General features: G+C 48.1%; 1 protein-coding gene across 3 annotated transcripts; it reads left to right on the top strand.

Moving 5' to 3' along the window:
- Positions 1-2,181: 2,181 nt before the first annotated feature.
- On the top strand, positions 2,182-27,206 carry rabgap1l (RAB GTPase activating protein 1-like). Of its 3 annotated transcripts, XM_062450751.1 has the most exons (9): positions 13,570-14,465; positions 15,153-15,281; positions 22,547-22,639; positions 25,072-25,182; positions 25,519-25,623; positions 25,796-25,879; positions 26,042-26,113; positions 26,509-26,706; positions 26,942-27,206. In XM_062450751.1, exons 1-9 carry the CDS (start codon positions 14,334-14,336, stop codon positions 27,086-27,088), a joined length of 1,071 nt encoding a protein of 356 aa, XP_062306735.1. In that variant the 5' UTR covers positions 13,570-14,333; the 3' UTR covers positions 27,089-27,206. The 3 variants fall into 3 exon arrangements, with proteins under 3 accessions (XP_062306737.1, XP_062306735.1, XP_062306736.1); XM_062450753.1 differs by lacking the exons at positions 13,570-14,465; positions 25,072-25,182; positions 25,519-25,623; ... (2 more) ...; positions 26,509-26,706; positions 26,942-27,206 and adding exons at positions 2,182-2,242; positions 4,560-4,634; positions 5,549-5,674; ... (1 more) ...; positions 9,338-9,379; positions 23,134-24,210; XM_062450752.1 differs by lacking the exons at positions 13,570-14,465; positions 15,153-15,281 and adding an exon at positions 17,951-19,241.

The following is a 27,206-nucleotide window of genomic DNA, read 5'->3' as shown; positions in this document are numbered from 1 at the left end:
TATCTTGTCATCTACCACAATGTAGAGTTAGGCCTGGGTCTGACCTCAGGGCTACAGGGTTTTTTTCTTCTTCATGCAATTATATCATTACGTGAATGACGCATCACTATATGTCGAAAGAAATGTGTGTGTGTATGTTCACTTGTGTGTGTGTGTGTGTGTTGGCACGCGCCTACAGGAATGCCTGCGAACTCTCGGTGCACGATGTTCCTCAGACGTAAGTGGTGCTTATTAAAAGAGAGGATGAGGGGGGAGTGTGGTCTTTACGCCCGGGGCAGAGCAGGAGTCACACAGCAGCACATGTTGTCCCATGCCGGTGAGAGTCGCGGGCCTGTGGCCTCGCCTTATCTCTCCGCTGGAAAATAAAGCAGGTCAACGAGATACAGGAGACAGTGCACACATTTGTGCGCCCTCTCAGTGCAAGTAGGCTACACAATACTCCCCTTACACACACACACACACACACACTTTAGAACACCCTCTCAATAGAATGTGCACAACACGCATACACAAACGGACGCACGCATAGACAAACACATGGAGGATCATGAACATATCAATGTTTATCAGTTTGTCCCATACTTAGAACCCTGTGTTTCACAGAAGTAGAGACAAGGCCGATAGCTTTATTTATTGGCGTTAGTTGACTAATGACGCTGTTAATTGCTAGTGACATGCGCCATTAATTTAATCAAACTGTTTACAACTCACCCTGTCAACGAGATTTCTCCTGGCCCTGATTGATATTGCCATGGTATGGCTCTTTGTTTAATTATTGTACTACTTAGTTGAGATAGGGATGGAGAGTTCTGTGTCAGTGTGTGTGCGTGATGGTTGTGTTCATTCTCAGGATTGTCTGTTTGAAGCAACACGAGACACAACAAGAGGGAAGATATCGTCTCGGGTTTAAGAGCACTATGTACATTTAAAAAAATACGAACAACCCCCCCCCAAACTACAATCACCACAGTAAGGAAACTGTTAGTTCCAATTTCCCTGCATAATACATTGTGTCATACCTCCCTCTCATTTCAAATCTCATTAAAGCGCTTCATGCAGTTTTGCCAGCCGCCTGCATCAAACCTTTTTAAACGGCTTGTTTGCCTGCTTAAAACCAACGAGCGCTTCCAGGCTATCTGGCACAAAGTGGATCAGAGGGGAAGAGCACGGCGTGGCGGCTCACCACACGTTATCAATGGCTGAGGTTTGTCTAGCTAGCTTTGTTTCGCACAACATTTGATCCTCCTGACGGCAGCCGGGAGGGGGAGGGGGGGGGAGGGAGCACGTCGGCATACCCTCAGCTTTGACTCCATCACACACCGTCGTGTGTCGTTCACCTCCGTGAGTTGGTAGCTCCCCAGGTTTGATCGAACTGGGCACCCGGGCTCTGCAGTTCGGCACCTCCGACCGAGGAGGAAGAGAGAGAAACGGGAGCAAACGTTTCTCAGTCTGACACACACACACACACACACACGCACGCACACACAAACACTTTTCAAATGCACAAACACATTCACTGACACACACAGACACACCAGCTCGCAAACGCATTCACGCGCGCAGACATACACACCAGCTTGCAGACACACACACACACAGACAAGCGTGTCGAGCCGTCAGAGCTCAGGGCTGTTTTATCTGCTGCTTACAGTGGGCTGTGTGAGAATGCCAGGCAGCCAGTCTTCCTTGAGGTGTTGTTGCCTCCGCGCTGCAGATTAGAAGGCCAGACTAGGGCTGCCGATGTTGAATGGACTGGGACAGCCAGTAAGCGTTCAGAGCTACGCTTGCTATGATAAACCACAGGAAAAAGCACACAGGTCCTCTGCAGTCTGTCGGTCTATCGGCGTTTGTCATAAAGGAATATGGGGTTAAAGCCACTCAGCCACCAAGTGGCAGTTAGAGATATTTTGATCAAATGTATGTTGTGCCTCAGTCTTTCAGGCTTGGTAATGCAACGTTTACATGTGGTCATTTGTATCTGTTTCTTAGTTGTTGTTTTTTTCTTCCTCTGAGTTATGAACGAGTTCCTCTCATTTGTCAAGGAGAAGAGTCTTGAAGCGTCTTCAATTCGTGATGGTCTCCTCGGATTCTTTACCGAGTCTTCACCTATTCGTCTTTGGTTCTCCTCCAGGATTCAGCCCAGGAAGGGGTGATCACCCGGGACATCCACAGGACCTTTCCAGCACACGACTACTTCAGAGACTCTGGTGACGGCCAGGACTCCCTCTACAAGATCTGCAAGGTACGTCTGAGGCTCACAGGTGCATCCCACACGTGGTGTCTGATGATGCGTCTACAGACTAGGAGACTAATGCTGATGAGCATTCTTGTTAAATCAAAGTTCAGCCATTGAATCAAACCAGACTTGGAGGGAGCTTCGAGCAGAAGCCATCCCATTCTCACCCCAACCACATGGAACGGGTTTCCCTACAGTTTGTGCACCTCATTTTAAACCGTGCCAAGATTGTCAACTCAAGTGCTGACAATTTGCAGGTTCTGCTTAAATTCAGAACTTGAAAAGTTGGTTCCCAGCTGAAGCCCCCCCAAAACAGTGGGTTTTCCTTGAGCATGAAGTGCAAACCATGATGGGCGTGACATACTCTACTGGTTGGAAAGAGAGGATGGAGAAGGCAACAGTGGAGAAGTCTGAAACCCAATGCTTGGAGACAATCTGGTCCTTTCCTGAGTTTCAGGAAAATCTAGAAAGTAGCACGAGAGAGTAATCTTTATGCTTGTTGATGACACATCTTCGATTACAGTTGTTCAGCTGAATCTCCTCAAAGCTGGTGGAAAAGCGGCCTGGTTTGCAAAATAGCGCCTTGGTTCCAATCGTCCTGAACGGAACGGAACAGGTTCAAGAACCAGAGTTAGTTTGGTGAGAAATGTGTATCTGCTCGAAGTGTCTGATGCCCAGTAAAACTTTATTGGAAAAGTAAAGCTTAGTCTACTTCCAAATAACATACTAGAAAAGCAGATAAACATATGTTCATATATATTTCCATTAATAGCACAACTATAAACAGAAACTGCTACCACTGAAGAATCACAGACCGGCAACCAGGTGCCTATAGCTACATATAACACATCGTTTTAAACAGAGTTCTGACACGTTATATACAACTACCATATACAACTGAAACCAAATGTAATCTCTTTTTTTTTGGAGCGATGAGCGAGACTTGTGCCTCTTTAGTTTTGTTCTGCTCTGCCAGAAGTCTGAACTTTTCAGAAACACTCAACATCCCTTCCTGGAATAGAGTTGGTCATTTGCGAGTGCTCATTTGTATGCAAATACATGTAGATTGCCTCTTGCTAAGGGTTAGGTAGTTCCCTAAAAAGCCACATGTTTGAATCCCACAAAGCGATAGCCTAGTAAGCCTACAAATCTCAGGTAACTCCACAGTGCACCTTTTGAAATCGTTCCCAATCCTCTGCAGCCATGATTATAAATAAACTAGCTCAGAAGTACACCAAACATAACAACCGCTCACGTCGTGAACATTGGGTCAGAAGTGCGCTGCCATTAACCTAATCACACGTGTCATGCCGTTCCCTAACCTAAACAAATGAAAATGAGTTGCGCTGATAAATGGGCCATGTCTGCTGTCCAAGACCCCTATCAGTCTACCGGTGTGTGTGGCGGCGGTGTGGTTAGCACGAGGCAATGGTATACGCCATCAGATGTATATCTGTCTAACTGCACCCCAGACAGCTAACTAAAGCGATCTCCTCAATTACTGCCATGCCAATTCCCTGCCAGCTGCGAGGCCACGTTGACATTTCACAAATGTCTTTTCATTGCCTTTTGGGCATGTTGCCCTTTATAGGTGACTTCCACGTTAACGCAGTCACAATGATTGTATGCTACATTTGTCGTATTGTAGTGTAAACCTTAAGCAGGTTTTCATACACATTCCAATTCTTGAGTATATACCTTGGCATATATTATTGTTATTATTGTTATCCACACTGAAATATATATTTATTTTCTCTATTAACTGATATAATTATAGGTCTTACCTCCTGACCACTCTGACTTTGTGCCTCCATTTTATCAGGTCAGGATAAGACGGCCCCTCTTGTGTGAAATTGTGTCCTTTTGAAAAGCAGGGCTTAGCCGAGTTCCTCTACCATCTCCTGATTGCACATCCAGATTAAAGACAGCCATGCTGGAGAGTAGAGCCCCAGAGGCTGTCCCAGGAAACAGCTAATGGCCAAGACAATCTAGCCTCCGCAGGAAACGGTACTTTGTATGCTGTTTGAGGTGTGCGTGAGAACATGCTGACAACTCCACATTTACTTTAGGGTTAGGCAGTCGGGGCACCACGAGCTGTGCTCTTTCTTCTTAAAAGACTGATGAGGATAAAAGGGAGAACTCTTTGCTTGAGAGGCAATTAGGAGTTTGTGTAAATTATTCCCATAATTTTTTTTCTTCTTCTCCTTTACTTTTAAATAACTTTATTACAGAAGATGCAGTCTAACTACCATGTCCGGTGTCTAGGGATTCGGCTTCACAAGGTCTCCAATGGTTTTTTTGCTTCCCCCCCCCCTTCTCCCAGGCCTACTCTGTCTACGACGAGGAGATCGGCTACTGTCAGGGACAGTCCTTTCTGGCGGCTGTGTTGCTATTGCACGTAAGTCGGCCTGTCGTCAAGGTGTCCTCCTAAAGGTTCATACGCTGCCCATGTGACATCTGCTCAATGTCCATGACCCGTCATGTGCGGGCGTTAAGAGGGGCGACGCGGAGATGGAGGAACGAGCAGAGGGGCTGGGGTTCATGCAGGGAGGAACGACCAGACCCGAGAGGAACTCAGAGACAGATGTGAGAGGATGAGAGATGAACGCGCGGAGCCGAAGCAAGGGGCGGAATCCAACCAAACTTGGGACGAGAGAGATTCAGTTGGCAGAGAGAGAGGAGAGAGGTGGGAGGGAGGGAGGGAGGGATGGAGGAAGCTCGAGAAGCGACGTGTTGTGACAGAAGGAAACTTTGACGGGAGAATGTGTGGAGGCCGAGACGAGCTAGGAGAGGAGAGTGTGAGAGGGGAGAGGAGAGGGGGAGGTAGAAAAGAAGAGAAGTCCTTCCGAACGCAGGAATCGGAAATAGATAGGTGAAAGACAGAGGGGGGGGGGGGGGGGTGAGAGAGAGTGTGGAGTGATCGGGGGGGGAGGGGGGTTGCGGGGAAGGAGAAGTGGAGAGGTCCTTTTGAATGCAGGAAGCCCAGGAGGTGTCAGGAATATTAATGGCTGTGCCTGTCTACCTGCAGAAGCCCATTCAGCCCGGGACACACAGGCTGTCGTACTGATTAAATACCCTCCTCTGTCCGTGTGTGTACCGTTGCACCAACTTCATCTCCACAGAGACAAAGAGTGACGGGTCTCAATATTCACTAATTACAATATTCATATTCTCTCAGTTACGTCAAATATAATTACTTACAGTATCGCAGAGTGAACACTTCTTACCGATCACTCCTGATAAAGAAGCCTTGTGTTCTATTCTGATCTCCTCTTTCGTTCTTCGTCACCCAACTCATTTCCCCCCCCCCAGATGCCCGAGGAGCAGGCTTTCTGCGTGCTGGTGAAGATCATGTATGACTACGGACTCAGAGCTCTGTACAAGAACAACTTTGAGGACCTACACTGCAAGTTCTACCAGCTGGAGAGACTGCTACAGGTCAGTCTGCGCTGCAGCTGCCCTCCAGTGTCACCCGTCAAACCTTCAGAGGAATGCAGATATGGAGTGTTCCGGATGCGTTTGAATAATTTGGGGGGTTTTACAAAAACCTTGTTTTTGTGTGTGTTCGGCTTGGTGCCTGTCTCTTAGACGTGTTTTTTTTGTGTGTGTCGTGTGTGTGTGCTATATCCCACTGACACACACACACACACACACACCACTCTCAAGGAGGAAGTGCAAAGGTCTGTGAGAGTAAAGGCATGTGTTGGAGTCAGCTTGACTATGACTTGAGTTGAGACTAAATCCACTCCTAATTGGAGTTTAATTTGGCACTCAAACCCACTTTACGCCCCCTCCCCTATTCCTTAAGTGGCTTTCTTTCAGCATTAAATGAAACTGGGTTAGTATTGACAGTCTCCAATGGCAAGGGAGTTAGAATCGACTGCTAAAGGTTAGCATACGGGTTGGAGTCAAGCCAGTGTTTACAGCATAGCTTCTTCCTCTTTGCTACCGTCCTCTATCTGCTCCTACTACAAGGTGCGAGTTGTTAAGTTGATTTAGCCCCTGAGGTAACAGCCTGGCGCATGCTTGACACTTTGATGTTCAAGCATGCCCATGTGGTTCTCTCACACGCACTGCTATTTTCAGGAAAATAATCATTCTACTCAACCATACAGTAGCTTCAGCAGTCAGATAACAATACAGGCAATTAGCTAGGAGCTTCCGTTGCCATCCCGGGCAAAACATCAGCAAGAGAGCTTGCTGATGTCATGGGCCCGAATATACAGTACAGTTGGTGGCACTTTTTCAAGAAATATCTTTTGGCGTGCTTTATTGGACAGTTTTAAGTGAAATGTGACAGGAAAGGCTGGGAGAGTGAGAAGGGAAGACATGCAGCAAAGGGCCAAGGCCAGATTCAAGCCCAGGCCGCTGCTAAATGGCCTCACCCTACATGGTATGTCCACTTATCCGGTCAGCTACCGGGGCGCCCCATTGCAGCCGTTTGTGTCTAGAAAGGTGTAGGCCTTTCGGCGACGATGAGTCGGACGTCGAAATCTTCTCAGTCTCCTCGGTCATCTTCTTCTCTCCTCGTCCTCAGGAGCAGATTCCCGAGCTGTGGTCCCACTTCCAGGAGATGAACCTGGAGGCCCACATGTACGCCTCGCAGTGGTTCCTCACCCTCTTCACGGCCAAGTTCCCCCTCTGCATGGTGTTCCACATCACGGACCTGCTGCTCTGCGAGGTACGCACAGCGACACGCTTCCACACAGAGAGACGCGGGAAGCACGAAGCGGCCAATCACCGCCGTCGGGGGCTCGGGCCTTGCTTTTCGAGCGTTTTTTTCCACGCATACTTCCTTCGGTGTCTCAGGAAAGCTCACGTGTCTCCCCCTTCTCCTGCGTCTCAACGTGCCTCTGAGATCTCATTAAAAAACGACACCAGATGAAACGGTGACAAGAACCTCAGGGGCCGTTAAGTACACCCCTAGTAGGGAGTCAGGTGGCTAAGTGGTGAGGGAATCGGGCTAGTAATCCGAAGGTTGCCAGTTTGATTCCCGGTCATGCCGACTGACGTTGTGTCCTTGGGAAAGGCACTTCACCCTACTTGCCTCGGGGGAGAATGTCCCTGTACTTACTGTAAGTCGCTCTGGATAAGAGCGTCTGCTAAATGACTAAATGTAATGTAAATGTAGTAGATCCCCTGCAATCCTGAATGCTACCCCCAGGGGGAGCTCTACAGGCTTTTCTTAGTGATTCTGCCTCTCCTCCTCCTTGTTTCATTTTCACCCCTCCTTCCCCCCCCCCCCTCCCTCTCTCTCTCTTCCTCTCTATCCCCAGCCCCAGGCGGAACAATTAAAAGTTTCCTGGGCCTTTCTCAGCCAGTGAGCCGCATGATGAGAATCTGTTGCTCCTTGTCTTTGACCTGCTCACCGCTTCCTCTGATAGGTTGCCTCTGCTCTCCTCTCTCTCGCTCTCTTTCCGTTTCTCCCTCACTCGCTCTGCTTCTCTCGTTTTGTGTTTGTTTCTCACGCACTCCCTCTCTGTCTCTCAATCTCTTTCTTTCTCTCACCCTCTCTCTCTCTCTCTCTCTCTCTCTCTCTCTCTCTCTCTCTGTTTCTAAACCTCTGTTTCTCTCTCTCCCTTGCTCTCTCTCTGTTTATCTCTGTTTTCCTGTCTATCTCTCTCTCACATACACACACACACACCTTATTTGTTATCTTTATTTCATTTCACGTTGTACTGGACTGTCCTTTTCCGGTCATTTTTGTTGTCATTCTCTTTTCTCACGTTCTCTCTTGACTTTCCATCCCCCTTGGTTTCTTCTGTCTTATCTTAGTTGGTAAGTAGACATCTGGACCTCACTGGCATGCGTGTGTGTTACGGTCTGTTAATTCCCCCTGTGTGTCGACGTCCCCCCCCCCCCCCCCCCCCCCCCGGTGACACAGTGACAGTCTTAACCGTAGGTAGACGAAATACTGCGCGCCCATGTATTCCGTGCCCTGTGCTTGTGTGCTCTTTGCGTGCACTTTTACACGTTTGTGTGCGTTTTCCGACCCACATCAAACCACCTCCCCAACTTGCTGACTCCATCTCAGTTTGACACGCATGGGGGCGCCTGTTGGCAGGCCGCGTGTGTAAAGAGTGTCGATGCCCCTAGACACACACACACATTCACACACATGCACACCCACACACACACCTACACCCTAGCGCCATCTAGAGCCAGTCAGAGAGGCAGATAGAGACCCTTCCTTTGGTTATTTATAGAGGTGGAGGGATATTTTTAGCTCCGTGTTGCCATGTGAACGGGTTGTCGGAGCGATGGAGGAGACGGGTGTTCCCATGCAGAGCTGACATCAGCATTGCATTTCGCTCCCTCTCACCCTTTCTCCCTCCCTCTCTCCCTCTTTCTCACTCCCTCTCTCGCTTTCTCACTCTCGTTTTCCCCTCACTGTTTCCTACCTCTCTCAAACCCACCTCATCATCACTCACTGTTCTATTTTCCTTTTCCTCTTATATCTCTCCCCCCCCTCAGCCCATCCCCTTATCAATCTTCCTCTTTGCCATCTATCCATCTGCCTGTCACTCAGTGGTCGTGATGTGTCCCCACCTGGCCATGAAAGGGACTGTCTTTTTTTCCTCCTCCTGCTGCCATCTGTCCCTCTCTCTCTCTCTCTCTCTCTCTCTCTCTCTCTCTCTCTCTCTCTCTCTCTCTCTCTCTCTCTCTCTCTCTCCCTCCCCCCATCTCTCTCTCTCTCTCTCTCTCTCTCTCTCTGCCATTCTTTAAGATGATTATGTGACTCTTCATAGTCAGTAGAAGTCGCCCTCGAAAATGCTTTTGCGAGGTGTCCACGTGGACGGGCCAGTGTTTGGTGTTGAGAACTCGCAGACATGATGGAAGGGGAGGTTGAAATTGTGATACAAACATGTCAATGAGGAACCTGCTCGAGAGCCCTCTGCGTTGTTTATCTTTAGCACTGGGATCTGTCGATGAAGGAACACCAACACACCGCAATTATGTTCCTAGAATAGACATGATGTTCTCCCGACACTACAGCATCATTGGTGTCTTAAAGTGATAGCCACATACTTGCCGTAGACACATATTAGTACAAGTCAAATATTTGCTATGGTTTTAATCATGTCCTTCTCTCATTCCCAGGGTCTAAACATCATCTTCAATGTCGCCCTTGCCCTTCTCAAGGTCAGTATTCATCTAATTTATTCCTGGTTGCTGTGTTCATTTTTCAGGCAAACTGTGTTACATGCTAAACCTTGTTTTACCCTCTGGCTCTACCGGAACCTTCTAATTTAGGGTTAAGATGATATGCTGCAACTTTGTCAAACACTCAGTCAGTGGAGTTTAACTAAATTCTGTGGACTCAACCAACATCGATATTCACAGTGGCTTCCACTTTGAGTCTGTGGTTGAGTTACACACGTTCAATCTATATCTGAGTGTGCAGTCATTAGTGCTGTTTGTTTTCTGTGGCTATAACTTTGACCACAATCCAAATGTAAAGCTATCCAAAAATGCTTTATGTAAGATCGAAACAACTTTATCGCTGGTCTTTCTTCATAATGCGTACTGGCGTGTCCGGTTTGACGGGGAAAAAAAACGTCTTTACTGTTCAAACTGTTCTCTATCTACCGCTGACCCCGCTCACAATTAAAAATTCACAGTTGCTCGAGGCAGTTTCCTCTGACGGGCTGGGTATTGTCTGAAACAGACTTCCTCTCGGGCTCCTCAAACAGAGCTGTCCACAAGTGCCTCAGAAGTACTGTATCACCTGGGAGTTGTTTTCAGACTGGATCTATTCCATGCTCGGCCAATGATGTAAGGAGTGTTGGCTGCATGGGGAAAGTGGAGTGGAAGGGAATTCGTTAGCACATGTCTCCCCCTGCTGGGGAACAGGGAGGAGAGCTGTCTTCACTTCAAGGAAATGTTTTCTTGAAGCTGTCTCCTACTGCTGGTGTGACAAGAGAGAGGTTTGTCAGCTTAGCCGAGCACTGCATCTTCATCTGTTCAGCAGTCTCATTGGTTGTCAATTCACTCTGCAATGAAATCAGGACCAAAAATCTGATCAACAAGAGTTTTTTCTTCTTCTGTTGATTCTTCGTCTTGGTCATTTTTAAATAATATTTTGTCAGAAAGACGTCTCTCCGGTTCATCAAGTGCTGTCTCACCCTTCAGGTGCTGTTCTGCCTTAACTCAGCCTGGCAACTTGTTTTCATATGTCAAGCTTTTGTCAAATTTCAACCTCTTATGGGGGTTGTAGCAGGGCGGATTTGGGCGACAACACAGAAAGGTAATATCTGTCAGCACATTAGCTATCCACTTTTCTTCAACACCCAATGCTGTTTTGCTGAAACCCATGTTAAGTTCACCTAAAATATCTCAGGGACCAATCAGGATCCCACATTTCTCTGTGCCCAGCGTCACGTGATTCCATGGCAAATGGAGGGAGCACATCGAGTGAAAATGGAATTCCCTTTCACTTCAGTATCGACGTCCTTCAGTTGTTTGTGAAATAGAAGCATTCTTAATCAAATTGAGCATATGTAAGACCACGTGACAAAATACAAACCGCCATTCGGGAAATGGAAGAAGGAGAGAAATCAGAGTAATACTGGTGTCATCAGATCCAGCTGTGGTTGTATTGATCTGTGTGTCTTGAAGACGCCGCACACAATGGGATGATGACAGTATCACAGGTTCATTGATGTTGTCCAGACATTCATCTCCAGAGGTCCACGTGATCTCAGACAGAGAGATGCGGTGTTACCCAAGGCAGCACAGTCGACCATCGACACTCCGTTTGAATGAATGGATGAACGACCTCTTATATGATTACAACAATGTTATCCACTGGGCCAAATTCTCACTGTGAATAAAAGCACCTGCTGAAAAGCATATTTTACTTTTTAATGAGGAAGACCTAGACCAGCAGGTAGTCGGGCAGAGTTCTAGCCTGGGAACCAGACCAATCAGGAAGCTCATGGTTTATTTGCTGAGGTACATGTCTGGCCACCCTCTCATTCCAAAAGATTTTCCTCCGGCATAAGTATCGCTTAGCCAATTAGAACCGTTTGACAGGGAGTTGGTTTAATACGAGGACAGTACAGAGAAGGACCGTTGAGGCATTTTCGTAAAAAAACAAGATGTTTTGTTGCTCTGATTGGTTGCATCTCCACTAATTGCTCCCAAATGCTTTTCGGTCTGTTCCTGTTGATAACTCCCCTTCAAACACAATTTCAACTTGTATTTCAAAGAATATACATAAAATCACGTTGAGACACATTTCATTCAAGCCAGACTGCCATTGCCTAAAAGTTCACTTCAAACAGGCACCAATACAGATCTTGGCCTTACATGCACCACATCCCATTAAGGAGAGCTTACGCTCGTCAGAACCACATATGAGGGAGGAAGTGAAGAGGAGGCGCGAGATGGGGTCACTTAGACTCGAAGGTTGACTCATCCCTTCATACCCGCGCCCAGTCCGAGAGGCAGACAAAAGGAAGAGATATAGAGGGGAGGAGAAGGTGAAGAGAGGCAGACTATGTGTGAACTGGGGGAAGAGAGAGAGAGAGATGGAGAGAGATGACTGCTAGAAAAAGATGAAGAGGGACAAAAAGGCTTTGTAATGGAAACACTTTGAGCCATCGCCACTGGAGGGGCTGTGGTCCCGGATCCTTCTAGTTGGATTGGAAGAAGAGACACTGGCTCTTCACATGTCTTCCAGTCTTTGTTATTATAATGCTCTCTTCTGCTGTAAGCTGGGGAGCTGCGCCACAGTTGTGCTCGGAAAAGAAAAGGCTGTGCAGGGGAGAGAGGTAGAGACACGCAGATATGAAAATGGGAGGATGAAAAAGGAACGAGTGTGAATGTGAGGGAAGGGAGGGAGTGAGCGGGGTTGCACTGCCTGTTTCTTATTGGCTAGTTATGACGACATGCTCCCCTGAGGCTCCCTCTACCCCTCCCCTTTCACTCTCTTGCCGTCTCTCGTTCTCTCTCTCGCTCTCCACCACTCCCTAGTGTCTCCCCCTGTGCACTTGCCTGTCAAGCCGATGCCATTTGGAGCGCGCACGCACGCACAGTAGCAGTAGCATCAGCTAGCGTTTAGCATTTAGCAACGGTGCAAAAACAAGAGGAAAGAGAGGTTGGGGGAGGGCGTTGCAAATTTTTTCCCAAGGGACGTCTACCTCAAGCGGATCGGCACAGCCAGTCCCCAGACCCCTCTCCTCCTCCTGTGTCCCTCCCTCCGTTTCTTCTCTTCTTTTCTTCTAGCAGTGGACGCTCCCTCCCTTCCTGCTGCATGCTCGTTCTGTCTCCCACCTTCGCATCCACCTCTCTCTTTTCGCGTGTGTGTGCGTGCTCTGCTGTGGACTGCCCAGCACCTGAACTCTGCAAGGGAGAGCTCGCCAGGAGAGCGGCAATGGCAGTTAGCCGTTAGCATCACAAGCCTTTCAGTTTGGAGGACCACGAAACAGAGGAGGAAGGAGAGAGAGGAAGGGAGGGTTGGGACTCCGCAGTGGTCTCTTCACCTGCCTTGCCAAGCCACGACACAAACGCACGCTTCAGAGAACCCCCCCTGCGTCCCTCCTGTCTGCGTTGGGAACCCCCGTCTCATCAAATTTGACTTCTTCTTTCGAAGGACCAGACCCCCAGGGCCGGACCTATTTACTGGACATCTGCTTGAAGCTGCCAGGGTTTTCTCCAAGGCTAATTGCCCGACGTTGTCTTGTGCTTGACTGGGCAAGTGTTTGGGGTCCTCCTGGACAGGAGGTGGAAGATACAGACTGAAACTCTGTCTCACATTTACATTTACATTTAGTCATTTAGCAGACGCTCTTTTCCAGAGCGACTTACAGTAAGTACAGGGACATTCCCCCGAGGCAAGTAGGGTGAAGTGCCTTGCCCAAGGACACAACGTCAGTTGGCATGACCGGGAATCGAACTGGCAACCTTCGGATTACTAGCCCGATTCCCTCACCGCTCAGCCACCTGACTCCCCGTTTAAAGGCGCCATCTGTCTGACTGGTTGTCCTGCTCCGGCCATGGCTGGGAGGCCAGGGAGCCGTTAGCGACGCCACACTCACACGCCACATCCGGCCAACCAAGCCGTCTCTAACGTCTCTAAGACAGAACAGTTCAGAAAACTCTCCTCTCTGCGAGGACTCTGCTGTGGTGGGTTGTAGAGAACAACCATTTTGGGAAGGAAACCCTTGTTGGTTTAAGTTTTTAAAGCCAACTGTCAGTGACATCGATGATTATCACCGATATATGAAAGTTTTTTTATCATCTTCGATGTCTCCTCGCTGAGAGGTCTTCAGTGTTTGACGGGGTTTTTTCTCGCTCTCTCTTTCTCTCTCTCTCTGAAGAAGAAAGAGGAGGAAGAGGAGGAGGATAAAAGGTTTGATACTTGTCCGTCACCTGCCTAAATCCCAACCCAGTGTGCTAAGTGGATATGTTGCTAGGCAACAGCGTGCCTGCGTAACATTTTTGGGGAAGAAAAGGCTTTGTGAAAGAAGATGAGTGTGGAGAGCTTGTGGACCGTGTTCCTGATCTAAACGGGGAGATAACTCCGGATCATCACACTATGCTAGCAGCAGTGCCTGTAGCACTCCATTTTATGACTGTTGTCTCATCAAGCCAATGGGCAGTTTGGGGCCTCTGACAGTGGATGAAGCTGCATGGACCTGAAGCTTACACTGTTATCAACATCTCTGTGGTGCACTAATGAACTGGATCAATTGTGCCCTGGGCTGACGTTCAGCCGGTTTTCTGCTGAGTTTGTACAATCCAGTCGACCGCATCTTGTTCTGTTCTCCGTCCGCTTGCCTCACCGTGTTGTGAGACTGCCCAATGAGGAAATATCGACTACCTCTCTGTAAAGGTCAGCCACGTTGTTCATCGAGACTTGGCCGGCTGTGCTAAGCGACTCAAAGGAGGGAGGTGACGAAACAAATCCCTGGACCTGACCCACATAGCTCGAACTTGGACTCTGGTGGGACCGGTAGAGAGGGGGGGGGGCTGTTTTGACGACACGCTGGAGTCACCCGCCACCCTGGCCCCTCAGAGGGACTCTCCCTCTCCTCCGCCCTCCCCCCCCGCCCCTCCCCCGCTGCCCTGCCTGGACCCCCAGCTGGCCCCCATGGTGGTGCACGGGGCAGCAGAGGAGGCAGGCAGCCCTGGGGAGGAGAAGGCCGGGCAGGCAGACTCGGTCTGCAAGGTGATGGGGATGCTGGGAATGGGACACCGCCTCTTCGTACCACGGCTGCTGGCGGTGAGAGAGAGGGAGAAGGGGGTCGGGGAAATGGGGTACAGGATGACAGGCTGCAGACTAGAAGCTCTCCTCCCCCACCAGAAAAACGGAATCTAGAGTTTTTAAAACAGTGCCATGCTCCCCTGAATAACCGGTTCGTTCTCAGATTGCTAACTCTGCTGTCGGAATGACAACATATGGGTGGCTTGAACTTGTTATGCTTGATTTCTACAGACATTTTGCAACTTGCAGTGACTCTGGCTTTACTTACTTTGCGTTTTTCATTTTTTATTATTACAGTACAAAAACCGGCCACAAACTCTTACTTTCCTTGAAAAACACCAATACTAAATGCATTGGAAGGTGGGATCCCAGACTGGTTGTTAGAAGTTGTACTATTGGGGGGTGCTAGAGTCATTGCAATGTTTATTGTCTGATTTTGAAGTTGATAGAAGTTCTGTTTGGTCTTTTAGTTGTAATACTTAAATACGAATATGAACTAATATCAGGTTGGTTAAGGTATGACATTCTCACACACAAAGTAAGGTCTCACATGCCTCAACAGTGTTCAACTCCTTCTCAACTCAACTTAGACATGAGTGCATCTTGAGAGATTCTCTCTGGGAAATGCCAAAACTGAAACGTCTAAGCATGGTAGCGGATTCCAGCCGTCTTAACAGGGCCTCTCTCTGTGTCTTCTGACCACAGACGTCCAAAGAGGACCTGCTCCAGGCAGACTTCGAAGGGGCTCTCAAGTTCTTCCGGGTCCAGTTGCCTAAACGCTACCGGGCAGCCGAGAATGCCCGCAGGCTGATGGAACAAGCCTGCAACATTAAGGTAGGATGCCAATACTTACCATCGTTAAATACTACGCACACACAGACACCAGAACACACACACAAGTACACAGATACCAAGACACACATACAAATACACACACACACACACAACAGGACACATTCATCCCTCATGGCATGAATTGATCCAGAGCTGTGTTTAGTATTCATTGTTTTGAGTCTCTAAGCCATGATGTGCAACGGAACAACACACAAACCTCAACAATAACTCTACTCCCACATAGAGTCTGTAATGAGCTAGTGGGTATTTGAGGAATGTGCTGAGGTCAGTTGCGGGCACCCTTGACCCAAAGCTGACAGACAGGGCTATGAAGCATCCTTGGCTCAAGGTTAAAGTATAGGAACGCTTACAGACATACACACTATGTGAATGTGTTGTTTTTGTGTCTGTGTTTATCTGAGTTCCCGTTCGAATGCTGCCAGTCTTTCAGAGGAGCAGAATTCCTCAAATGATGGGTAGAATGCAAATGTAATCAAAACGAAATATTGGGCCCTGCTCAAGCATTTCTTCAGGGTTCTTGTTGTCTTGTTCATTCACTCGGGAGGGAAGAACAGGCAAGTGAAAGCTAGATTTCCACATCCATCCTCTGTCTCACCCATTCTCTGTCTCACCCCTCCATTATCTCCTCGTCCCCTGTGTAACTAACCACAGGATATCCTGAGCAGAGAGACTTTGCATAAGTTATGCAATAATTGTGTCGTAGCAGCTTATCTGTGAACGCTCCAGGAAAAATGTCCCCCTAGGACTGTTCATGTTTGAGTAGTGCAACTTATTAACGTTCACAAAGTTGACAATAAAAATAAAAAAAACTTTTCCCAGCAGCCCTGGTCGAAAAATGCATTTGTGATAAGACCATATGACAGTGTGGGGGAAATGTGTGTGTGAGAACATGAGTACTTGCTTGTAAAAAATGGGAGAAAGAGACAGGGAGTGAGAGGGAAATGGAGCAAACAAGGAGAGGGGGGGTGAGAGACAAAAGGAGAGAGAAAGGGAAAGAGAACGGGAGGGAGATAAAGAGAGGTAGGGAGGGACAGTGATAAAGTGAAGTGGAGAGAGAGGGAGAGAGGGAGGGAGCGAAAGAAACAGAAAGAGAAAGGAGAGAGAGAGGAAGGGAGATACGTGGGCAGTTGCAACCTGCAGTGGCTGTAATGCTCAAGGTCGTCTGTCGGACCATGACTCAGCAGGAGAAGAAGAGAGAGCAGAGAGACTCGCGTTCCCCCCCTTTCTCCCGGAGGACGTTTGTGTCCTCTGGTCTTGCGCTCGCCCTCGGAGCGCGTCCGCTTGGAGATTGGATCTCACACGAAGTCGCTGCTTTGTGATTTCTCTTGCGGGATGCGAAAATCCCCTTTCCTGTGAGGTGTGTCTATCTGTATGGCCGTGTGAAGCTGGGACTGGTCGATTGCGATCACAGTGAGTGGAGATCCTGAGCCGTCAAAGTGAAACCAGCCCTGATCTCCGAAACTGCCTGGCTGTTTCTTTGTGGCTCTGCTTTTACCAGCCACACCAACCAGGGAATACATAGGTGACCTGTGCTAATAGTTGCCATAGATATCCGTACATAAGACGGTTATTTTGGACAGCCTCGTTTTCGGACTTTTTCTGGCTGGTGGATAACTAGTTGCTGATCCTGGAGTTGTTTTGGAGAAGATCTCTGGATGCTGGATCGTAGAGCGAACCTAGGACCTGTCGTGAAAGACATTTTGGAGGTTGTCCTTTATGAGCCAGCTGGTCACCCTCACTCCGATTAGGTGTGAGGAGTGTGGATGTGCTGCTGTACTCACACTCACTTCAATGTATTGTACCGAGAACTTACTGTGCCTCTCAGGAGTGGCTGACATAACCCCCACCCAGCAAAAGTGAGAGAACAACAGAAAGAGAAAGAGAGAGAGAGTGAGAGAAAAGGAGGGAAGGCAAGAGGAAACCACATGGCATCTTGGGATTTTAATTCTCTCCTCAATTTCCTCTGAAGTGACACTCTGCCTGAGGAGGTTTGACAGAAACGAGGCTTGGCGCTGGAAATAGTCACTCTATTTTTGCAGCTCATCCTCTATCTCGACACACTTTCTTTTCTTCACATACCTGTCTTCTTTTTCGTTTTGGAGTATCCTTTCTTAAGCTGTGTTTAGCGTGATGTTTCCTGGCAGTAGAAGGTAGAGAGGTGTGTTTGAGGTGGTGCGTGTGTGTGTTTGTACTTGCGTGTGTGCGCTTAGCTCTCTTGGGAGGAAAGCATGTAGAGAGAGAGAGAGAGAGAGATAAAGAGAGACACACAGAGAGAGAGAGAGAGAGAGAGAGAGAGAGAGAGAGATTTGCGTTGCATCACTGATCAGAGCTCTCTTCCATTAAAAGCACTCAAACTAGAGCGCCATCTTCCAGACCCCAACCCACTTACCACCAGCGCTCAAGTAAAGACCAACCTCTCAACCGTCACGCTTCATGAATACGTTCATGAGAGACCCTGAGCTCACAACCTCTACCCTGCAAAGTCTGCTGGACCATTTCATATTTTCCTCCTCTTAATTTTTTTTCTTCTTCACGTTGAGGTCTAAAGCGGATCAACTTGACTCGTAAGCAGCTTAGGAGAGGAAAATAATTCAACGGCACTGCTTGATGGAGACAGGGGGATAAGCTGTCTACAATCAACCCCAACCTGAAGGATTATGGCTGGAATTTGAATTTCACAGCCCTTAAACACCCCAAGGACACAGCCCGGAGACAGAGAGTTGCCGTCGAAAGGCAAAAAAGAGAAACATCTAAAGGCCTTGAGCCTCTATAGTTTTATTGGCTGACAGGATAACTGGTTTGTGGATCCCTGACTGAAAAGTTTCAGTTGGAGTTTGAGAGTTCTGCAGGATATGATTGGTTAAGCCGTTTGAGGCTTACACGTATATCTGCCTCGCCTCAAAAATTCCTCCGACTGACTCCGACTCAGCAGTTTCAGTTAAGAAGTCGAAGAGGCATGCTGGGGGAGAAAGAGAGTGGTACTTAATAAAGAAAGAGAGACATGCGTGGTTGGTAGGGGTTGCTACGATGCTTCTCCCCTGAGTGGAGGAAAGGGAGGTCCTACAGGGAAGTCTATCCAGAGATAACAAGACTCTGTTCCAGAAGGTTCTGATGCTACAGCTTACCCGGGGTCCTCGGGAACTTTACTGCGCAAAAAGTAGTTCCATCTGCAAGTCTACAAATGGGCCGGGTTTTTGTATTCGTAACACACGTAATGGACAAACCAGGGAGGCGTTGATGGTGTGGAACTGACAAGTCATTGCGGTCTGCCTGACAGCTCCAAGACTTCCTCTCTCTCACTCTCTCCCCCTCTTTCTCTCACACACACACACACACACACTTACAAGGAGGGGTGTGTGTGTGTGACCAGAGTGTAACTAAACCAAACGTAATCTTACAGAGAACAGAGTGTGCAGGGGGTTTAATAACACTCAAAGCGCAACCTGAGAGGAGGAAGGACAGACGACACATACCTCCGCACAAGCAGACGAGCTGGAGAAAAGAGAGAGAGGAAAGAGGGGGACAAAAAAAAACTACCTGGCCGTTTGGAGAAAGAGAGGAAAGACTGACCATCCTCCTCAGCGCTTGAGAACGCCGGCCGAGCGAAAGAGAGAGAGAAACGGGAAGGGAAACAAACAGGTGTGTGTTGTTCCATTTGACACTCCCTCGGTGGCTCCCTCTCTCCCTCCCTCTGGGGGGGCGGGGCTAGTTCCCTGAGGGACAGCCAGGAAGACCAGTCAGTCTTCAGAATCAGCCACTGTGACACAAGCGAGTCCGCTCGGCTCCCATCTCCTCCTCATCCACCTGCCTTAAGCCAGCGTTCTCAAGATGATGGAAGAAATCTCGATCAAGGTGGCGTACGACGCTCACGTCATCAACCAGTTCTGTGAGGAGGACGTTCTGGCCAACCTGGTGGCCCACTCCAAGCCCAGACACGTGGTAGGTGTCTCTCTCACTGTGGCAGGCTCTAGCTCGGATACCACACTGTCAAAAGTGTCGGTTGAGCACCTCTCTCCGACACTGTCAAAGTGAAAGAGGTCGTTTGTGACGTGTTTGTTCGAACAAGAAACACTTTGTGTCTTTTCCTGTGAGTGTCGAGATGGGATGTGTGAGTGTGTGTTGTGGTGGAGATAACGAATTGCCAGCGTAGAACAGTACATTCCTTGATTTGCCGTCTTTTCTCAAGTTTTGTGACATTAGCCTTCACCCAAACTCTGCTGGATGTCAGAATGCTAACAACATTACCAGTTGTCAATTTGTTTCAATTAGAGATTTTTTTCTGAATCAATGGAGACATTATTCTTAACCTTAGCGTGAGTGAGTGTGTGTGTTTGTGTGTGAGGCATGCACGCGGTAGTATGTGTGCCCCTCACATTGGTCTTTGAATTGAAACATGACCCAGTTTTTTCTGAAACGGACATTCTGACTTTCATCATTTGAGTATGCAAAGGCCTCTGGGTCCCCCTTACACAAGAGACAACCGCCTCTCCTCATCACTCTATTCTCCAACCGACTGTCCTGCTAGTTCTTAAAAGAATATCCTTTTGGTCTAGCTAGATGTCATTCTTGTTGGGGGGGGGGAGGTGTATTGATAGCTGTGAGATTGCTCGCAAAAAGAGTTACACAAATACATTTGATAGTTTTATCAGAGTTAATTACCGATGCGGCAAGCATGGCTTCAGACACGAGAGCTGGCATGTGCGCGGTGTCTGTGTGCTTTGAGGGAGAGGCAGTGATTGGGGTGTGGAACCGCGTGTCGCTCAGCGCAGCTGCGGTACAGAGGGGGTTGTGAGACAGGTGTGCACAGGTGTGACTGCTCTGCTATTTAACCTGCACTTACTCTGCCTCTCCATTGCTTTTCACAGCCTCTTACGCTCTAGTGTGTAGATGCAGTATCGGGATGATAGAGTAGAGAGTGTAGCATGTTGGGAGGCCTTGTTCTATCCATGACTGAATAATTTAGGCACTGGTGGACTATAACATTTTGTTGTATTTCTGAACATTTTTGAAATACTGTAGCTTGTGTGGCATAGTAGGCGCAGCAGATGTGAGGTGACATGTCTTTGCATTGTGGTAATGTTACAGCTCCGGGAAAATATGTCACAAAGATGTCACAAAGCTGAGCAGAGATGGGAAAATGGGTCTAGAACGTTTGAATAATCAAAAATAGTCATTATGCCGTATCATACTGGCAGGCCCCCGTCAGACATGATGGACGGAAATTCAGGCGGCTGTTTGAGAAAGAAAACGTTGAATGTGTATCAAGTATATAAGTCAAATCTTTCCTACCTAATCTCTGTTCTTAGAAGTAGTGGTCTTGATCACACACACACTCTGTTGGCTTCAGTTGTCAGGAACAGAGGGCCTGGGGGGGTGGAGAAGCCTCTTCCAAGGTGCCTATTGTTCCAAAACAAAGGCCATTGGGTCATTAAACAGCCCCTCCATTTTATAACTTTAGCACACACACTCACCATACATGCCTTCTCACTATGACTTTTAAAAACGATAGATTGCTGTTTTTTACTGTTCCTTCCCTATAATATACATCGTTGACTAAGTGGTAAGGACACCAAGTTACGACGCAACAACTTTCTGAGGTAAATCAAGGGGCTTAGATGCGCTCGTGTGTTGAAGGGCATGACAATAGACCATCTGTGTGGTGGGTACCATGCGCTGGAGCATGGGTAACCCTGGGGGTGCGTGCATCCTGGGTCACAAAGGTCAAAGGTTGTTGCCCACGATCTGGGTCGGTCGGTTAGGAATAGTGTCACATTAGGCTCTCTTGACAGGCATCCTTCACAGGAGCAGTTGATACATCAGCGTAATACGTGACCATTGACTAACTTCCAGACCCTTGTCATGTGATAAGGGCAGTGTTTTGAAGGAAGTAGTGCTTTCAGTCTCACCAGATGTCATTGTGTGTTTTGAGGGTACTTAAGACTCCAGGCTTGACTGCCCGGGTGACTAAGGAGATTGTGTTTCTCTCTCTCTCTCTCTCTCTCTCTCTCTCTCTCTCTCTCTCTCTCTCTCTCTCTCTCTCTCTCTCTCTCTCTCTATCTCTATCTCTATCTCTCTCTGTCTCTCTCTCTCTGTCTCTGTCTGTCTCTCTCTCTCTGTTCCTCCCATCTCCTATATTGTTTATTCTTTCAACCCCATTTGTCAGCTTCCTTCTAACACCCATCTTCCACCCACCACAAACACACACACACCAACACACACAAACACCAACACACACACAATCATCATTTACTCTCTTGCCCTGTGATCGCATCACCTCTTTGTTTTCTTTGTGTGGCTCCATATTTCTTCTTTCTTCTTTTTCTCAGCCAGTCGTCTCTTGTACATCCCCCCCTCTCTCCCTCTCTTCCTGTCTGTCGGTCGCCCTCATTCATCTCTCATCTCTCGTTCCCTTCCTCGCCTGCTTGTTTTTGGTTTCAGCCGTTGAGACCCTCTCATTCTCACACACACACACACACCCTCTCATTCTCACACACACACCCTCTCATTCTCACACACACACACACACACCCTCTCATTCTCACACACACACACACACCCTTGAGAGGCCATATCCATGAGCATAGCTCCTCCCTGGCGAGATTAACCTGTAACCTACCTCCTTAACAACAGGTGCCATGGCAACCCCACTTTCCACACAGGAGGGATAACGTTTCCCTTTCCTGGCTCTGAGAGCCCAGACTCAGTGAGCTACAGTGTTTGTGTCGTTTGAGCTAATGGTGTTCGGGAGCTTGTCTATACAAGTGCAATAAGACTTCACATTATTATCTTACTCTGCTGTGTTTACTACGTTGGAAAAACATTGTCTCATGATGATCGTGTACAGGCGGATGTAGATATTTGTGGAGTCTACACTGTTTTAACTACTTTGAATGACAACTGAAGAAGCTCTTTCATGAAGGGACCTTTAATGGGTTCACGTTGCTTGTAGTAATGAAATAGACTTGGAATAGACCTCCATAGTACTACAGTATGTAGGAGAATCCCCTGAAGAATCCTCAGCCCTGCATGTGTTTCCATCTAGTGGTAGAAACTGTGAACTGCAAAATCTCGAATAAACTATCTTTTCCTTTCGTCTACATGGGCTGACTTATCTTAAATTGACTCGGAATTTAATCACTTATAGATTAAACCCTGACTTTTAGAAGGTTACTCGACAAAACACCTTCAAAACCCATCAACCAACGCTAACTCCCCCACCACCTGTCTCTCTCCCTCCCCCCCAGGTGCCCACCAAGAAGCTGAAGAAGTTTGAGAAGGAGTACCTGTCCTTCAGGGAGAGCCAGCTCCAGCAAGAAGACCCTATCGACCGTTACCAGGTAAACCCAGTCTGTCAAACCCCCGCATTCATCCGCCACAGCTAACAGGCACCCCCCCCCCCCTCCCTTTAACAAGTCTCTCCTCTCTTCACCATGAGAGGGTGAAACCGGTCATATTCTGGGGTCGGATGTTTGGAGTATTCAGCTCCAGCATGTGGCAGTCCCCTGAAATATACCCACAGTGTCCTCTTTAGTTAAAGCCTGGCATGGTGGATGTCCTCCTCCTCTCAGAACTGTCAGCTGTCTATTTAACCTGGTCATCCATACCAGGGGCTGGGTGTTGCTCATTTGACTGCAGATCAAGAGGTTGCAGGTTTAAATCTCCCTTGTACATGGCTTTGGATGGAAGGATCTGGAAATGAAGACGTTATTGTTATTGTTAATATTACACCCGTGACCGTTGTGTTGTGGCCTCAGAACCCAGTCACACCCACAGTCTGTGTCTCTCTCCCTGTCTCACACCCACAGCCTGTGTGTCTCTCTCCCTGTCTCAGTTCAGGTCTGTGTAGAGCGCTGCGTTGAACATGGCCGCCGAAGCCACACACACACTCACACATGAAAGAGAGAAAGAGGAAGGGATTGGGAGTGAACTGAGACACTTTCACTGGGCACAGACATGGTGGAAGTGGTTGTAGCGACAGTTTGAGCTCATTTCCCCTCCTCAGTTGAAGTATTATTTTTTTTATATATATATATGTTTTTTAGATTCTTTCTTCAACACCTGCATTTGAAACTGGAAATAATGTGGCTTTTAATGATGTGAGATTTAATTCAATGTGTTTCTTCTTTAAAATACTGACATTTAAGTTATAATAATTACAGGGGTTTGTGAAAACAAAAGCTATTTTGGGGGTAATTTGTTTTGTCTCCATGTTCACTGACATTTTTTTTTAATGTTTATATTATATTAATTAAATATGAATGCAGTTTTATTGTATGTGTTGAAAATTGTTAATAATAATTTCATTCTTGAAATGGGATATTACTAGAGAATTTTTTTATTTTCCTTTAGTGAACACATCTAAATAAAGTGTCTATTTTATTTAAAGAAGCACAGTGGTTTGAGTGAGGTTTTCAACAAGCCGTAAGAAGCTGGTAAATTATTTTTAAAGGAAGGATCTTTCATTAGTAAGCTTAGACCAGGCAGTGTAAATCACTCATACTGTGCCTCCATCAGGCTTTATACCTTCCTCCTCTGCTTCCTGTACATCACTACTGACCCTGTCCCTGTCTGTGACACATTTCAATTGGAGCCATTTTATTTGGACTTCCTTTTGACTTCCTTATCAGTGGTAGGAATGAGTACAACCCTTCAAGTGCAATCTCCCTTCTCCCTGTTAACCCCATGAGAGGGAGAGCGAGAGAGTGGGATGGATAGAAAGAGAGAGAGGGATGGAAAGAGAGCGAGGGATAGAAAGAGAGAGAGGGATGGAAAGAGAGCGAGGGATAGAAAGAGAGAGAGGGATGGAAAGAGAGCGAGGGATAGAAAGAGAGGGATGGAAAGAGAGCAAGGGATAGAAAGAGAAAGAGAGGGATGGAAAGAGAAAGAGAGGGATGGAAAGAGAGCGAGGGATAGAAAGAGAGGTGGGGTGTGAGCAAGGGAGGGATGGAACAGAGGGAGGAGAGTCTCACCAGTCGAGAGAAGAGAGGCGATCAGAGGTGTTTCGGTGTGTGAGTCAGGACATGTCTTTGTGTGTGTCTAAGTTACTGTGTGTGTGTGTGTGTGTGTAGATAGCTGTTGTCTGGGGCCCTTGCCCTTGTTAGTGTGACTGGATAGACCCCAGTAAGAGCAAGGTAAGTTACCTCTCCACTTGGAGTTTGCGTCGCTAGCTCTGTCGTCGTCTGCGCTGCTTCTTGCCCGCCCGTGCTCCTGCCCGTGAACAAGGCAGCGCTCTTGTTCAGCAAAGAGGCGTGAAATCGGACGTCGTCATGTGATGAGTGGTGTGTGTGTGTGTGATGTGATTAGTGGTAGAGGAGGCTATAACTTAAGGGAGGACGAGATGAACATTCCAACAGTGTTGTCATGTGAGACAGACACGCTGTGCGAAGAGTAGGCCCTAGTCATGAGACCTTGTTAGTAGGAAACAATTGTATGTATGTGTGTGAGTGTGTGTGTGTCTTTGTGTATCTCTGTGTGCACATGCCGCAAAGCTTTGGAAACAGTGCCACTGGAGGTTGGAAGGTTTACCACCATGTTTGAGATCAACATTTGATAAAACCACAAATCGAAAGTGTTGTCTCATGTTGGTAAAGTCGCGTGTTTTCATTGTGCTGGCTACAGTGTACGTCTTGTTGATCAAGTAGCATTGCAGTTATTTAAATTTATTTTTGTATTATCAAATATCAAGCATGTCTAATCAGCTTTTGCGTGTGTGCCCCTGTGTGTGTGTGTGTGCGCGTGTGCCCCTGTGTGTGTTTGTGTGTATCCACAGAGGGAGAACCGTCGCCTACAGGAGGCCAGCATGCGTCTGGAGCAGGAGAACGACGACCTGGCGCACGAGCTGGTCACCAGTAAGATCGCCCTCCGCAACGACCTGGACCAGGTACTGACCCCTGACCTTTGAGTACCCCCCCCCTACACACACCTCACCTATCACTAGAGGAATACTTACAAGGCTCCTTTAAAATATCCCAGACTGAGATGTGACTAGTAAGTATATTGTCCACAATAGTCCTCAACACCTCATTTTAGCTGATCTATAGCCCGCTGTGACATTGCTTGTAAAAAGGGTAGGGTGATTGGGTAGGACGTGTGAAAGGCAACTGCTGGGAGGACCTCCCCCTTTTTCATGCACGCTCGTTTACCCCGGCTAGACACACCTGTAGAGCAGGCTGTGTCTAGCCGGGGTAAACGAGCGTGCGATGGCGTTGCCTTCCAGGCGGAGGACAAGGCGGACGTGTTGAACAAGGAGCTGCTGAACACCAAGCAGCGCCTGGTGGAGACGGAGGAGGAGAAGAGGAGGCAGGAGGAGGAGACAGCACAGGTGACCCCCCCCCCCAGAGCTCCGCCCATCACTTCCTGCTTGTATGAGCCTGGGTGGTTCTATCCACTCTTTGCTAAAGTATCGATGGCGCCTCAAGTTGGCTACGTTTGAATGCAGAAAAAAAAGCCGGTGTTGGATATTAACAAGTGTTAATGAAGGGTTTTGTGTTTAGCTGAAGGAAGTGTTCAGGAGAGAGCTGGAGAAGGCCGAGTCAGAGATCAAGAAGACCACAGCCATCATCGCCGAATACAAACAGGTACAGTGGGGACCCTCCACTTGTATTGGAGAAGCCTGGCATGTCATAGACAGCAGAAGTGGACAAAGCTGTTCTAACAGACACAAATGTCGTTCTTCTCCGTGAGAAGCGTATGCCACTCTAGGTTTTTTAATTTGACTGTGTGGTGTCTCTGCCCTCCAGATCTGCTCTCAGCTGAGCAGCAGGTTAGAGAAGCAGCAGGCCGCCACCAAGGAGGAGCTGGACATAGTCAAGGTGAGCCTGTCTGACTGACTGACTAACATACTGTCTGACTAACATACTGTCTGACCGACTAACATACTGTCTGACTAACATACTGTCTGACTGTCTTATTGTCTGTCTGACTAACATACTGTCTGACTGTCTTATTGTCTGTCTGTCTGTCTGACTAACATACTGTCTGACTGTCTTATTGTCTGTCTGTCTGACTAACATACTGTCTGACTAACATACTGTCTGACTGTCTTATTGTCTGTCTGTCTGACTAACATACTGTCTGACTGTCTTATTGTCTGTCCGACTGACTGATGGACTGCCTGCCTGTCTGACTGATTTACTGTCTGGTTGTTTGACAGTCTGGACGACTGACCGACAGTTAACCCGTGTGCGTGTGTGTGCGGTCCGTGCAGAGTAAGGTGATGGCGTGCGAGCGTTGCCGGGAGGTGTTCAGTAAAGAAGGGCCCCTCCAGATGCCTCCGCCCAGCAGGGACTGCGGGCCCGGCGATCAGGACGAGGAGAAGGACTCTCTGAAGAGCCAGCTGAGGGAGATGGAGCTGGAGCTGGCCCAGACCAAGCTGCAGCTGGTGGAGGCCAAGTGCAAGATCCAGGTGAGACGCCGTCCGCTGAGTCGACTCATTCGACTCTCGACTCATTCGAATGGGCCGCTACTTAGTTTGATACCCATCACTGAATCACTTCAGTGACCGATCGAGGGGTTTTCCCCCCTTATCATGCTTGTTCCTCCCTCCCTGACTACAATACGGATTTATATACATATACATTCTTCACTCCTGTGTTGTCACGGCCCGCTCTGTTTCCTCTCCCCACCTTGTTCTCCTCCAGGAGCTGGAACACCAGCGGGGGGTCCTGATGAACGAGATCCAAGCAGCCAAGAACTCCTGGTTCAGCAAGACCCTGGGCTCCCTGAAGAGCTCCGGCAGCTCCCAGTCCTCCCAGCCGCCCTCCTCCCCTAAGGAAGGGCCCCAGTGAGGCCCCGGCCCCAGAACTGAGAGAGGTGTGGAGGACACCATGCACACGAGAGCCCTGAGAACACGAGCTAAAGGAACGCCTACAATGATGCAGTATCCTCTTTCCAAACAAGGGGGGG

The sequence above is a fragment of the Osmerus eperlanus genome, chromosome 24, assembly GCF_963692335.1.
Source record: "Osmerus eperlanus chromosome 24, fOsmEpe2.1, whole genome shotgun sequence".
Lineage (NCBI taxonomy): Eukaryota > Metazoa > Chordata > Actinopteri > Osmeriformes > Osmeridae > Osmerus > Osmerus eperlanus.
Note: the sequence above shows the minus strand (reverse complement) of the source record. Positions and strands in the feature narration are given on the sequence as shown.

Bases quoted from the DNA above. Each gene is read 5' to 3' on its own strand.
- rabgap1l (XM_062450751.1), top strand. From the start codon at position 14,334: ATGGTGGTGCACGGGGCAGCAGAGGAGGCAGGCAGCCCTGGGGAGGAG. The intron at 25,183-25,518 runs GTACTGACCCCT...GTTGCCTTCCAG, and splicing joins TCCGCAACGACCTGGACCAG to GCGGAGGACAAGGCGGACGT. The intron at 26,114-26,508 runs GTGAGCCTGTCT...CGGTCCGTGCAG, and splicing joins AGGAGCTGGACATAGTCAAG to AGTAAGGTGATGGCGTGCGA.